This window comes from Calidris pugnax, unplaced genomic scaffold, assembly GCF_001431845.1.
Source record: "Calidris pugnax isolate Ruff unplaced genomic scaffold, ASM143184v1 scaffold134, whole genome shotgun sequence".
Classification (NCBI taxonomy): domain Eukaryota; kingdom Metazoa; phylum Chordata; class Aves; order Charadriiformes; family Scolopacidae; genus Calidris; species Calidris pugnax.
The window spans coordinates 514,512-529,865 of record NW_015090873.1 but is presented as its reverse complement, the minus strand read 5'-3'; the positions used below and the strand labels follow the sequence as shown (position 1 = coordinate 529,865).

Below are 15,354 nucleotides of genomic sequence, written 5' to 3'. Positions count from 1 at the left end.
GATTCCTCCCAGAACCTGTAGGTCCCTTCCACGTGCTTTCTCTTTCCCAGGGAGTGAAGAGGAGGAGATTTCTACAGAAGTGTTTCACAGAGACATCAGCATGTTTGTGGTTAGTAAGAGCTGTACAGAAGTCTTCCATACCTTCCTTCCAACTGCTACGGTAACACGTCTTCCATGTGTGCACGAGAGAAACCCTGGATCTAGAGCACTGCCTGGGTGAAGGTCAACATTTTCTACTCCGCTTTAAAAACAAAACCACTCTTCAAAAAAGTAACTGGACAAGTTACTATAAATAGCAGTGTACTGCAAAAAAATAAGCACTGTATTGCTTACGCAGCAAGTCCATTTAAAATTCACTCCAGTAATTTAAAAAAATTAAAAAAATATCAACTTACTATAAACAATTTAAAATATGTATAATACAACTTTGAATGCTCTTCATAACATCATGAATATTCTATGTAAACAATAGATTTTGAAGAATTTACTTCACTCACATTAGTTTCAGTGCATTGTTTCTGTCCACCTGGTTTTGTTTTGGTTTTTGGGTTTGTTTTTTTCTTTTTTTCTAAGAAGGGATCTGTAATATGTTGTCCCAAGTTAAACAACTGATTTTGTTTAGAATCTTCCTTTCTACACCTTGATTTGCAGAAAGGACAAGGGACAGGGAAATAACGTTTGGCCCATTTTTCACTCTGTCCTTTTCCACAACTGTAGATCGGCCCGATTCTTCCAAGGCCTTCTGCCACAGCACGTTCGTTCACCCGGTTCTGAACACTGAAGACTTGAGATGTTCCTTGTGACTGAAGTGGTTATTTTACACAGCTACCCATCACGGATTTCACCTCTTCATCTAGGCATTTTTAAAGATATGGTTCTCCAAAAATCTTCCTGCATTCCATCACTCCAGTGCTTGGGGGTCTATCACAATTATGAGTGTTCTTCACTTGACTGGCTGTGAGACGATCATAGGCCATTTTGTACTCTCTGTCAAAAGCATCTGTAGAAATAGAGAAACAACTCCTGTATTCTGTGCTCAAAACCACAACCCAAATACAATGACAGCCGGTACGTTCATCAGCAGAAAATAACTCCAAAGTTCTTCTCGTTCAGCTCTTACCATAATACGGCACACATCGAATCTACAGATTTATTTTTGGAATTTATTTTGGAAGCTGAAAACTAGTTTGCATACATTCATCACTTGCTCATTTACAATAATACAATAATTTACAAAACTTACCTATATCAATGTTATCTCTTCCGAGGGCAACAAGGGAAAGGAACAGTATTTCTCTGTAAAGGCTCCTGAAATTGTAAAAAGAAATGTCAGTTTTTGTACTGCAATAATGTACCACAATCTAAACTAAAAAACAGATTGAAGAAAAGTGGGATATTGGACAGAATTCCTGATTGCCACCTCCAAAGTGTTGTCATTTCTGACCTTTGGAGAATGCCCTGGACACCCCACATCAGGACATCACTCAGGTAGGTCCTTGGCACCCACTGATGTGTTGGAAGCTGCACCAAGTGCCCGCAGAGGGAAGTGTGCACTTAAGGAACTCAACCAAATCCCACCAAATCTGACAGACAGGTAAGGAGTTTGCTTTTCTGCACTTCTACATTCTCTTGAAAAAGCAGGCAGACAAGCAAATAAACACCTTGTCAGTGCTCCAGCTGTTGAAAAGGCTGCTATATAAATCAGTAATTCCAGGGCAAAAATATAAATCCATAGGAAATCATTTTCACTAATTCAACTGCTAATGGAAAAAAATGTTCCTATATATGAGACTTAACCTCTCTCCTTAGCTCCTCTTCTACTCTCTACTGAAAACAAAAACAAAAAAAATCCACCCACGCACCCTAAGAACAAGTACAGGGTTTTTTATTTAAAAAAACCCACTAATATATAAATAACATCTCAAAACAGTTGGCTGTAAGAGGGAGAGGAAAATTGAAAAAGAGTTTCTCCAATTTTTTTTCTAATATAAGTTTGTGAAAGTTATCACAAAAAAGAAGAATATTTACCAAACTGAATGATAAATTTGAGAACACTGCTGAAAAACAGTACTTTTTTCTTTAAAGAATACACTATGAAAATATATTTCATATTATAATAGCCTTATTGCTATCCAACTTTGCTCCAATTAGGCATGGTTGTATTCTTACCGCTGCCTTTTAATATGTGGCCATTTGTTCAGTCTCTCCAATATTTGACTCATTGGTCCGTACACATCATTCATCTTGATGCTTTTCACCATACTTCTTAAGAGCTCCTGATTAAAAGAGTCATCATCTTTTTGCAATAAATGAACCATTGGGTACTTCTGGGCTGAAAAACATTAGAAATGCTGTAAGAATACATATATTCTCTGTGTAGGAAGTAAAAAGTTATTAAAAAAAAAAAAAGGTGGGAAGCTACGCAAACTGTGAAAACATTGATATATATGTAGTGAAGGAAGAACAATAAACATGAAGTCAAAACAATATCAACCTAAGAAACACAAAAAGCACATAGGAGAAAACTCAACAGCTGTAATGGGTCATGAGCTATTTTCAGGCATATGATCCAACACCAGCAACAAAATTCTTATTAAGCAAATTCTAAAAATAAGAAAAAAAAATGAAGTGGATGAACCATCAATGTAAGTTCAGTGAGTTTATCACTGAAACTATTATTCCCTCTTGTTCCTCCCTTCCCAATGAAGAAAAAGCAACTGGAGATACCGGTCAATGATTTGAAATAGAAATGCTGGGAAATGAAACTTGTTCAAGCATTTTACTGCTAATCATAAACCCACCCTCCCTCCTAAAACAAGTGACACAAACTGAGAAGAGCAACACCAAACTCAACACTCACTCTCAAACAAAAGAGTGCGATTTTGACCTGCAAGACAAAAAGCAGTATGATCAAAAATCAGTAATGTATCTTGTGTGAACTATCCACAAAGACATCTTTTTTCAAAACACATTTCTCAGTTGCCCCAAATTGAAACTGTTCTTTAAAAAAAAACAACAAAAAACAAAGAACAAACAACAAAACAACAAACACTGAAAAATGCAAGTAACAAAGCTTACTCTGAGCATTCCACAAAATATACAGAGGCTGCCTTGGATCCTGATGCAATTTCATATTGTCCCATAGCATCTGAATAAGAACGTATTTACTATCCTCTGACATACAGTTTCGTGGGATCTGAACAACAGAACACATACATAAAGATATTTTATTACAAAGCCACGACAGAGGACATTAAAAGGAAAAATTAAAACATATCTTTAAATCTGTAGGTCTCATGGTAAAAAGCTTTAATACTAAAACTGCTGTAAAACCAGAGAAAGCTAAATCTGAACAGAACGTCAGTGACATAGCAAATTAGTATCTTGTGTATCTTCCTACAGTTCTAAAAATCTAACTTTCTCCTTCTACTGCTTAACTAGTCATCAAACTGCAATTAAACCAAGTGGAACTTGGTAACTGAGGGTCACAAGTTACAGTGTGACTGGTAAGAGCTAAACATGTATCCCCCACAAGTACTGCTGAGCCCAGGTTCTGGAGTTACACCTCTTTTCCCTCAGCTGACACATTCTTTACCAATTCAGGACTGGGCCCAGCACACTCTAAGACACATTTCTAAGAGTTACTGAATTATCTACTGGTTTCCTATATGGGAAATGAAGCCTTCCTCATGTGTCAGTATTTCATAGCTGATTCCATACCTTGGAGTTTTTATTACAGTGCTCAGAAGAAAGGATTAATCCCGGTAAGTTGCTGGGCAAGTCCAAGCGCCTGAAATACCACACCAAATTCCAGAACACAATAGGATGGTGATCTACAAAGTCCGCCACCGTTATTGCATGATCACCTTCATTTTCAAGTAAACTCTCAAGCTCTTTCCATACCACCAGAGGACTGAGATAAGGAACTGTTATGGGATCAGGACTAGGTAAGCGCCATTCTAGGCCCAAGGAATCCTATGGTAAAGAAAAAAAATTATGGGATCAGGACTAGGTAAGCGCCATTCGAGGCCCAAGGAATCCTATGGTAAAGAAAGAAAAATAATATATCATTAGTTGGAATGTAACTATTTTTACAAAGTCTTATGAATGCTTTTGTTCTCCAAGATGCACCAACACTTAAAAGCTCCAACTAATAGTGGTTTCAATAATAAAACCTAGTATTTATTGTAATTTGGGATGGTTAATTCTGTTCTCCTAATTAATGCTGTTTCACATTTCTCTCATTTATCACTCACTCAAAATGATAATTAAGGTAGAAAAAATACGCACTGTTGGTCCTTGCAACGTAGCAGGGAGGCTACCAGTAGGAATGATATGGCTGATCTTCTGGTTTTCCTTCTCATCTTCTTCCAACGGGCCAAAAGTACTGATACTCCTTGCTACAGGGTGACTCGTACATTCTGACCCAGAGGTATTTTGTCTTCTTCCTGAGGGGATCTGGATACTTCTGGCACAAACATTGTCATGCTGCTTAGATTTGCTAGGGAGAGGAAGAAAAAAAAAAAGTTAAGAATCTCAGCTTTTTGTTTTACTCTGAGTTCACAAGCAAACAAAAATAAATGGGAAATAATCAGCCTGACACCTCAAATTCTGCCTTGTCAGCCACCACACTCATTCATGTTACAGTGCAAGTTGTATTCCTCCTTTCACTGACAATGAACACAAACATCCCAAAGGAGTTCATAGAACCTGCAGAATTACTGATGGCTACAAGATTTTTTATTTTATATTAGAAAATAATCAGCCTGACACCTCAAATTCTGCCCTTGTCAGCCACCACACTCATTCATGCTACAGTGCAAGTTGGATTCCCCCTTGCACTGACAACAAACACAAACATTCACAGAATCTGCAGAATTACTGACGGCTACAAGATTTTTTTATTTTACATTAGGGATGAAACAATAAACATCACACTGAAAAAGCATGAGGTGGCCAACCCAGGGATAAGGGAGAGGCAGCAATGAGATCCTCTCTCAAATCAGTTCCTCCTCTTCAGACAGCATCTTATGAAGTTTATTTCTGTTGGTGAGGAATACATGCACACCCTCAGAGGATCTGAGTAATTTCTATGCAGAAAATGCAGGTTTACCTATTTGAATTTAAATCCTCTTGAACAGACATTAGAGATGTAGTAAGGCCAACGGTAGCTGCAGTGTTACAGGACTTTCCACTCTGATTCGTAAAAAGTGATGGGAACTGCATGTTTTCTGTAGAAGGGCTGGACTTCAGGAAATAACTGCAGGGAAAGCAAAAGCCTGATGTTATCTAAACACAAACAAAAACTACTCTGCAGTTATGAGTCTTCAGAATTGAGGAAAATTAAAATAATACTATTACCGTCCAGGTCGCCGAAGATCTCGGATTTCTATGCTTAGAAAAGGCAGAAATAAATTGCCACAGAAGGGACACGTGGTATTGAGATTTGAGTCATCTGCTGTCCAACCTGCCATGATTTCTTCATCGTGAACTAAACAGTCACACGTTCGACATCGTGAACAGCTTGAGATGAGGACCTGCAGGCGACAGAACTCGGCTATTACACATTCTCCAAACTATTCTTCTTTTACAAAGCAGTTAAAACTACAGCCAAAACCTTTGCCCTTAGATGGACATTGCTCACTGCTTACATACAAGTTCAGCTACATTCCCAGGCTTTAGGTTGGAACATCTGGGTTTAACCTTATCTATTTCAGAACAACTATTAAATCTTAAATCCAAACTGCATTAGCAGACAGCTGATACGGTAAATGACTGGAATAAACACTGTCTGAAAAATCTATTAAATGCAGGTCTTTGCTCTATTGTAGCAAATGGTTTGGGATCCAGAATTAAGCTCAAATATACTTATTTTACAAACAAAGTGGGTTAGGAGATCCTTCCACTGCTTCTCAGACTAAAACCAGCCAGCTATTCAATAGTATTTTTATTAACAAAAACATGTAATTTGTAACCTGTTTGTAAACGTGTATAGTACAGGAATATTTATGCAGCTACATAAATTATTCTTAGAATTTAAATCTTCTTCTGTAGTGACTGCCAGCATAACAGAGATTAAAGAAAAAAGATTAAAATGACCAGTCATTCAGCCAAATCCACTAAAACAAACAAACAAACCAAGAAAGAATAAAAGAGTCACCCAAAAGCAGTGTAATAGTGGAAAGCAAAATGATTTTACTAGAAGGTACAACAACAAATAGCTAGTTATCTACTCTGTATTTTTAAATGCATGGTGCTATTTAAGACTTGGTATTTTAACTTTAAACAAATTTAGCTGGGATTTAGATAACAGAAATCAATGGTATCCAATTATTAAACTCTTGAGAACTGAAGCTTTGAGGACCAAGAGATGTGAGTGCAATAAAGACACTTCTAGAGCAGGATTTGAAATGAAACCTACTCTGTCACAGAAATAGTTATCTGTCTTTCAGGGGATTAGCTTTAAGCTTTGAACTCTAACAAAGATTCAGATTGCATTTATATTTAAAGAAATAGGCTTTTAGTGTATCAGTTGAAATCAATAAATCCTGCTGTACCTCCATGGCGTAGTTCTGAAACACACTGGTACTACTTGTACTGCAAGAAGATATCAACTCTGATTTGTCAGGCAACGGGAACTTTGAAAGAGAACCTATTCAGAGAAGAAACCCAAAGTATTAGCTATTCAGAACATGCATTTTTAGTGAACTTTTTCAATCAAACAACGCTGCAGTTATAAAATGCGTGATGAAAGATGCAACAGATCAGATATACTCAGGCAGAAAAAAAACACGGCGCTGGAGGAGTATGAGGCCACCATCTGCCCAGCACCACCAACGGCAAAAATAACATCTACTAACACAGGATTTCCATATGTTCAGTTTTCTTCTTTTACAGCAGTTGGTAGCTTGGAAACAAATTTCACAGATGAAGCAATTCATACCCACACTTTCTGTCCAGATAAAAAGTAGGGAAGAGTAAGAGGTGTTGATTGTGGCTGCAGAGATCCCCGACCCTTCTCTTCAGCAGACTCCCCTCAGCCTCAGGATGCCCCAACGCCATGAGTGCAGCCTCCACTGCCCCTCTCCAGTTCCTCCACATCCCACAAACTGGGGAGCCCAATCTGGGCATGCTCTTCTAAGTGGAGGGATCTAAGGAGAGAGGATCTTCCTCTCACCCCAATTCAGCTTAAACTGTACTCCGTAATGGTAACGGTACAGAACTGATGTAACAGTCACTACCAGTTGTCCAGCACAGATTAGGAAAAAAAATACAAAGTCTGTCTGATAATCAACAGTGGCTTATAGAAAATGATAACGATTTTCCAAAATCAATTTTTACTACTTTTAGAAAAAAGCCCCCTAAACTAATGTAGTTACCATTTGAAAGTTTTTACAAGTGTTTTCTGGAGCTGAACAGCTGACACAAATAAGGTGATTACACAAATACTGAAGGACCCAAAGGGTCTCTCATTTCACAGAATGGTTAGAGTTGGAAGGGACCTTAGAGATCATGGAGTTCCAACCCCCTGCCATGGATAGGGACACCTCCCACTAGACCAGGTTGCTCAAAGCCCCATTTGCACAGCTGTAGCATCCAGAAACATATTCAGGGACAGGATGTTACTATGCACATGGTTCCACAAGAAAGAGCACCCAAACCAATGTTGTACAATAGAAATGGCTACAGGTATGGTCAAGAGTAATAGTTCACAGGTATGAAAAGAAAAATTTACTTCTTCCATAAAAAGGACTAATGATTAGGATGATCCCAAACTGAGAATTACAAAAGACCTATTTCTAGAACTGGAATATTTTTGTTCAGATCGATGAATGAAATGCAAAAGGTGCCTCTTACCACACTGGTCAAACTGTTTTGCTGAGCCATCATGGGAAGCTGAGCTTTCTAGGCTTGTCCTGCTGAGGCCAATTCCCTTAATTTCTGACGTGGTATTCTCCTGAGGAGAAGCACTTTCAAAGTCATTGCAGACATCTTCATCAGTTAGGGAAGTAGATTCGGAGTCCAGAGCTCCAAGAGATGAAATGCTTGCTCGGTCTGAATTTTGATCCTAAGAAAACAAATTTCACTGAGAAAAGGAAAGCAAAAGTATTTCTGGAAATAAGAGGCAGCCTCTTCTGTGTCACAGTAAATTCAATGCATGACCTTTCCTCCTTGGAAAATCCTACGGCTCAGGCCTGTGTTCAGAACCAATGTGAAACAAGGCAAGTTTCTCTCAGGGTTAAATATCTACATGGGGATTCTTTTTTAAGATTCTTCTAATAAAAAGATATCTAAATGAAAACTTAAACATTTTAATCCTATGACTTTTCCCCACCATTGCTATAAGTTAGCAGCAGCCGTAAGAATACATTAGGATAGGCAAGGCATCATTAACACCTCAGTTAATCTCAGAGTGGTTTTAAGCACATTAGGACAACACACCAACAGCAAATTGCATCTGCCTCAATTCCCAAGGAGTGGGAATGAAATGAGTTTTGGTTTGAATTGGAAGCAAATTCAGTTCAAAGTTAGCCTTAAATCACTTTGGTAATCAATACAAGCAGATTTCCCTTTTTTCATAAAGACAGTAAAGAATTAAAACTATTATCATTTAATTAAATACTTTTTTCTTTCGGTAAATAAGGGAAGGCAGAGCAGTCTTCTCTGCCTTGTCAACACACTAGAGTATACTTAAATTTTTCCCTTAAATATACTCTGAACTCATGCTAAATCGAAATTTTCTTTGATAAAGGACAATAATCATGTTTGAATTGCCAGGACCCTCATTTTAAAACAGCTTAATGCACATAGTCTACAGTGGTGCATGTCATTCAAATGGGGGATTCATCACATAAGAGTCAGTGATTAAACCTTTACAAAGCTTTTTCCTTAATTTATCAGGAATTCAGTTTTGTAGGGGGGGAAATATTATAAATATTTACCTTTGAGGATGCAGCATACATTGTAAATTTTGAGTACCACTTGCTGGCTTTCTCTGCAACCCCTTTTCCAGCAGAAAACATGCTGCTTTTTAGAACGTCGAACTTAGGTGTTAGCAGCGTGTCCAAATTGAACGACGGTGAAGACACAAGTGTTAATGTACTAGTTGCATCCTGTTCCTTTGCTGGGCTGTTTGGGGAATAAGCTGGGGAGGACCAAAGCCGGTCTCTTGGCCTTTCTTCATATCTTGTGTGATAACTCTTGGATTTGGTAAGACTCGATGGCCTCGGGGAGTTGGGGGGAAGGCTGGACCTCCTGCAAGGCTGGATCACTGTTGGGCTCTTTTTATTGGGATTTCTGTCATCGTAGGGTTTTTGCAACTCAATGCTTGGGGCACGACTGGACAAAGGGCTGCTCATATTGTTCATGTACATGACTATTTCCTCAGCTAAATCTCGTCTTGCGGATGGAGTAGAGACACTCCTATCATCATCCTCTTCCTCCTCCTCTTTCTGCTGTTCAGTCTCAGCAACCAGCAGAGACAACGGATCAAATCCAGTTTCAACATCTGTCTTTTCAACTGGCTTTACTGGAAAGCTGCTCTTTCTTTGCAGCTTTCTAGATTTTTCACTGGAGGGTTTCACCGTTGTAGATGTTTCAGGTTCTGCATCCAAGTCTTCTAGATCAAAGATAACAGGAGACTCTGTTTTATCTGTAAAACTGCCATCAAAAGCGACGTCTTCATCACTAGATTCTTTCTCCAGGCTTTCTCTCTTAGATCCTAAAGAGGAAGTTCTGATGTTAAGAGTTTTTGGCCTTATGCTTTTCTGCAATGCACTCGATAGGATTTTGGCATCAGCTCCTAGTTTTTCAACAATTTCTCCAGGGTTTGCTTCCTGATTTATTCTATTTATCATGAGTCCCACCAAGCCATCTCCACTCAGGTTACGGTTCCTGCTTTCCCATGATATCTCCCTCAAGTCAGGTTCTACTGCGCTTTTATGCCTCTTCCTTAAGGATTTACTTTTTATAACTTCTACTTCATTGGCATCCTCAAAAGATGATTTAAACAGCAATCCTACAGAACTCTCTGAAAAACAGACGAAACAAGGTGCTTTATTTTTTGCTATGCAAAAAAAACTAAACAAAATTACAAAAGGATGCAAATTTGTCTCATCTTTCAAACAGTTTACAACACAGAGAAGGAATTCACTATGTATCGTGCTACTGGTTGAAAAGTGGAGTTCACCATAGTCATAACTTTTAGGAAGGTGATAAAATATTGAAAAGGTAGTCAAATTATACAACCCAAAAGTACTTTGAGAGACACCATCCAGAAAAGTCTCAGATGTGTTTAACTTCCTCTTTTGGAGACATACTCCACTATTAAGACGTTTGAAAGCTCAGGACAGCAAACTTAGCTAGGAAATGGCAAAAAAAAGCACAACATTTTCTAACCTGATGAATTAGAAATAGAACCAATAAAAGGAGCTACTGTCAGTGAAATCTACATTGTTTTGCCAGAGCATAAAGATGCAGACATTAAAGTATTACACTACAGTACTTCAAGCACAGCTGACAGCATTATAATAACCAGATTTTACATTACTGAAGACTTGTGAAAATGTCTGAAAGTTGAATAGTACTCCAGAGAAACCTCTTGTCCATCTTTATGGAATTTATTAGTTGCTGGAGATTATAAGAAAAAACAAGACCTGGGATTTTCTAAGCAGATGTTCACCATAGCAAAAATAAAAAAGAAAGTAAAGAATAGTACTCCAGAGAAACCTCTTGTCCATCCTTATGGAATTTATTAGTTGCTGCAGGTTATAAGAAAAAAACAAGACCTGGGACTTTCTAAGCAGATGTTGATAAAAAAAAAAAAAAAAAAAAAAGAAAGTAAAGAAAAAAAATCTGGAAGTGCAGAATATTCAGATGCATGTCCCTGACACAACACATGCAGACTCTAACCTAAACTCATGAATTTCATCGGCCACTGCCATTACACCAGTAAAATACTGTAAGTTTTGTGGACAGCAGAACTTAGGCATGCTACTTAGAGCTTTTGTTAGAAATAGAATATACATTGACAAAACTGCACAAGAATCAAAATCTAATTTCTCTTCCACTCACCAGTGGTGGCTTCTGCTATAGTATTGTCAACCGTACCGTTGAGCCGCACTATGCTGGAAGTGGCTTTCTCATTACTTGAGTTCTGATAATTCAATTTTGGTAGGCAGTCACCACTCCCTTTTGTGCTCTCCACTTCAGACACTGGACACAGAAAAGGACAGACAGCTCTTTAGAATCAAAGCAGCTTAATTTAAATCTCGAATTTCCATTAATTACTAGATGCTTTATGTAGGATTAAGTGACAGCAAGTTCTACATATCCCGTGATGCACACACTTGGATCTACTTGGGCAGAGGTTTTCAAGCTGGAACAACCGAACTACAGATAATAAAAGTAATTCCAGGAATTAAATAACTGGAAGTTCCATAAGCTTCTGTACACAGAGTAATCAGTACCTGCATACCAAAATCTGTGGTGGTTGCGGAGACTAAGACCACCCTTGTTCACTTGCAAAGGCAGGAGAAAATACTCTTACGACCGTCTTTTGCAAGAGCTCAGGGCCAACAAACCTGTTTTCAGACAGATCTCATTATCCCCAGGATCACACAAGACAAATAGTTATTTATATTCACCTCTTCTAGATATGAAAGACAAAGTCTGTTCTCAGGTGACTACCCAAAATACTCTCAAGTTGTATTCTAAACAACAAAACCATTTCAGCACATAATATTACTACAGAAAGCCACAAACTTGTTTTAATTATGCCTAAAAATAATACAAGCTTCCAGCAGTATTCATATTTTCAGTGTCCTCAAAAGTTTCATTAAACATAAATCACCTGCCTGCCATCTTACAGATATGTTCTTATCATCATGGGTAACACACAAATTTTCAAGCAAACTCAAAAAAACCCCAAACCTAATGCTGGAAGGAAGACGCAGTAAAAGGAAACACTGAAGTAACTTTTCTGCTTCCACATTTTCTCGTACTTTTACACCACTTCTAATTGACAAGGGGAAAGCACACTGAAGAACTTAAATAATTATGTTATTAGGAGAACATTTATTATGAAGAGTGTTTTCAATGAATGTATACGAGAATCTATAGTACTTCTACATTTTTACTACACCATCTGATCTGCTATATGCTTGCATAAAGTCTATGCTACTCAACTGCAGGTAAGGGAATCATGAGCAGCAGATGTAAAACCTGAAGAAAGAAAAAAAAAAAGGTCCACAGAAAATCCAAAGCCATTCTCATTTCTGATGCATATCCTAAGCTTTGAGAATTCCAGGGAGCTGAGTAATTTAGACCTCTCTCACAGACCTGCAAAAATTCACCTCTTAAGGGATTCATAAAGAAAACAGATTGGTAGAAAAGGCTTTCAGTAGATTATGCCTATAAAGCAATTTAATTTCAAAAGACAAAAACATGAGGCTATAATCATCATGAAGCCTTTGTATTACCATTATCACTTGCTTGAAACAGAGCAGGGGAAAAAAGAATTGTAATTTTAACAGTTATACTATTAGACATCTAAAAAATAACATTTAGAGAAAAGAACTTAAGGCATGGGCATAGACTGGAATTATCACATACACTCACTGCGAAAAAAAATCAGCTGCCCCACTTAACTTTTGCTGAAATCCCTATTTATCCACAATGAACTAGATAACTGTATTCACAAGATACATACAAGAACTGGAGTCACTCTCTCTCTTATCCTCTTTTTGTTCCTGTATATCTTGAAGACAAGTTTTCCCTGGCCTGGCTTCTTCTTTGAATGACGTGTTATTGCCCAAGTCTGAAAGTCCCCCTATCGAAACAATGACAGAAAAAGACAATTATTGTATTTAATAGCGTGACATTGTTAAACAGAATAAATTGAATATCTACAGTAATTCAAAGGCCTCTTATCAACTATATTCTAATTAACAGTGAACATTTTACCACAAAAAAAAGTGAGAAAAAATGGTTGGCTTACTTTTACAGTATAAACATTGAAGTGATGAAATTTAAGGGGTAATTTGCAACATTTATTTTTAAATACTGTACTAAAGCACTGCTTGTCTTTGTTTCTGTTGCCTGGTTTATTCTATCAAAATGTCACATCTTTTCAAGAACTCTAAGAGGCACCTAAACATGGTTTCATTTTAGCATTGTACGTTTCTCAGAGTTAATGCATGTAATTCTCATGGTTTTTCTCTAGGAAGTAAAATAATTGAAACAAGGCAGCAATCATGAGTTTGTTTGCAAAATAAGATTAAATTTAAAATAAAAACAACCAACACCCCCAAAAAAAAAAACCTTAACAAGCATTCAAGTCACTATCTGGTCATTCTTAAGACAAAATACGACCCCAAGTGTAACTAATATAGTCTGATAGATTTCAAGAACAAAATTTAGTCAACACTAACATGGTTGTTCTGCTTCTGGGTTGTTATAAAGCATTAGCACATAAAATAAAGCAAATTAAGAAAGCAGACAAAGTTTGTTTGCTGTAAGTACTATCTTGCTTTACCAGTAGTAAGTTACAAATACTATGAAAAGTATATAACCTACAAAAAATACAAGCTACAGGTAATCAGCAGCATGGTAATGTGTCTATTTGAATATCACGTATATTTTTACTGGAAAGAAAAGGAAAGAAACACAAAATTTACAGCCTCAAATATTGTACTTATATTGTAGATAAAAAGAAATATAACAGTTTCAGTTGGCACACAGAACCTGCAAACAGTACTACAAACTCAAGGGTTTTTTCAAACTCTAGTTGCCTCTTCACTGACATCGAAAAAGGGGAACACAAAAAAAAAGGTGAGGCTGGATAGAAGTTTCTGCCAGTCATAAGATTGGCTACTGTATGACTGAGGATAATTATCACATTGATTTCAAGTTTGTCCCATGAACAGCTGATACAATAAATAAACAGTAGATTATTTTAGATTCAAAGAAACAAAAAAGCCCTGTTTTTTAAAAATTACACAAGATTTTCTAAAGCGGCTTTAACATCAAATTCGCAACAGAAAGCTTTTTAAAATAATTTTCTTATCAGCATGAAAATAAAAAAGAAAGGATATGAATACTCTACCAGGTATGGCCGTATGTGAGGTGCTTGCTGGTAGCTTTTTCAATGCTTTTTTAAACTGTGCAATTCCTAAAACAACATTTCGTATTTTCATCCATAGGAAATAGCCACCTCGATTGCTTGAAGGCCAGGTGCTTTCCAAAACGGCCTATTTTGGAAATATCAAAGTCAAATAAAGTCATCTTAAGGAGTAGTCAGGTGTGAAATAATTAACTTTATAGCTGCCAATGTAACCCAATCTGAAATTAAAGTAGATTTCTAAACCTACAAAACCAAAGACAACACAATTATTCTGTCTTTTATTTCCTCCAGTTACTAGAAATGACAGAATTACATCCAAACTGCTCCCCTATTTTGCTTGCTTCTATTTGCCTGGATAAAAAAGCATATCTTATTTTGTCCTCTTTCAAAAATACTTACCTTATTGTAGTAGCCATAAGTAATGGCATTAGGGTCAATGCCAGCTTTCTGCATTTCAAAAAGCACTCTCACTGCCAGCACAGGCTGGCCATACTGTCCACAGAGTTGCATGAGTACTCGGTAGCACACCTGAAAATACACACAAGTTTGTGTTGTGCTTTTATATTCAAACACAGACTCTATTCAATAAACCCCATGGGCTGTTTCTGGAATTCTGGGGTTGACTCATTTTACCTCATCGGGTGGATCTATTTTTTTGGTGTGCATTTTCTGTAGCACATCATATGCAGTTCTCAGAGCCCTGACTTTGGAATGGCAGACCTTCACGTATGCGGGAAGGCAGATAAACCACAGGCCGTAGCAGTGACGTAACAAACACCTGGACCACATCTGGGGTATAGATGAGTATTTCTTCGCGATTTTATGCGCAGATTTAATTTCCTGTAAAGAATCATAAAGATTATTTGTGCATGTTTACATACACATTACACAAACCTACCTTCCTGTAAAGAATCATAAAGATTATTTGTGTTACACAAACCTACTGAACATGTAGCATTATACCTACAGAAACTGCAACATTCATATGAACAACACAAAGTGGGAAGGAAAATGAAAGCAGAGTGAGTGACACCAAAAACAGTTGCTGTGCACTATTTCGCTCCTAAGACTTGCATTTTGGTCCTAAAGTCAAGACTTTACTTTTGGTCTGCAATTTTTAAGAGACATTTGAAAGTTAGAGCCCCTCTTAAAGTCCTGGACAGTGAAAAGCAATCAAACAGTGGATGTGGAAGCCTAACAGCTGACGCTCATGGAGAACAGCATGAAGAAGG

General features: G+C 37.4%; 1 protein-coding gene across 1 annotated transcript in view; it reads right to left on the bottom strand.

The window, feature by feature from the left end:
* Positions 1–283: 283 nt before the first annotated feature.
* DENND4A (DENN/MADD domain containing 4A) overlaps positions 284–15,354 on the bottom strand; it is a 57,312-nt gene continuing 42,241 nt past the window's right edge. Inside the window, exons 17-32 of the mRNA XM_014946113.1 lie at positions 14,756–14,962; positions 14,522–14,650; positions 14,105–14,249; positions 12,710–12,829; positions 11,074–11,214; positions 8,943–10,030; positions 7,858–8,068; positions 6,558–6,652; positions 5,362–5,537; positions 5,114–5,260; positions 4,291–4,501; positions 3,721–3,975; positions 3,079–3,196; positions 2,170–2,332; positions 1,244–1,308; positions 284–1,000 (exon numbers count right to left, since the gene is read on the bottom strand). Of these exons, the coding sequence (XP_014801599.1) occupies positions 864–1,000; positions 1,244–1,308; positions 2,170–2,332; positions 3,079–3,196; positions 3,721–3,975; positions 4,291–4,501; positions 5,114–5,260; positions 5,362–5,537; positions 6,558–6,652; positions 7,858–8,068; positions 8,943–10,030; positions 11,074–11,214; positions 12,710–12,829; positions 14,105–14,249; positions 14,522–14,650; positions 14,756–14,962 (3,408 nt within the window). The 3' untranslated portion in view covers positions 284–863. The remainder of the gene's footprint in view (positions 1,001–1,243; positions 1,309–2,169; positions 2,333–3,078; positions 3,197–3,720; positions 3,976–4,290; positions 4,502–5,113; positions 5,261–5,361; positions 5,538–6,557; positions 6,653–7,857; positions 8,069–8,942; positions 10,031–11,073; positions 11,215–12,709; positions 12,830–14,104; positions 14,250–14,521; positions 14,651–14,755; positions 14,963–15,354) is intronic.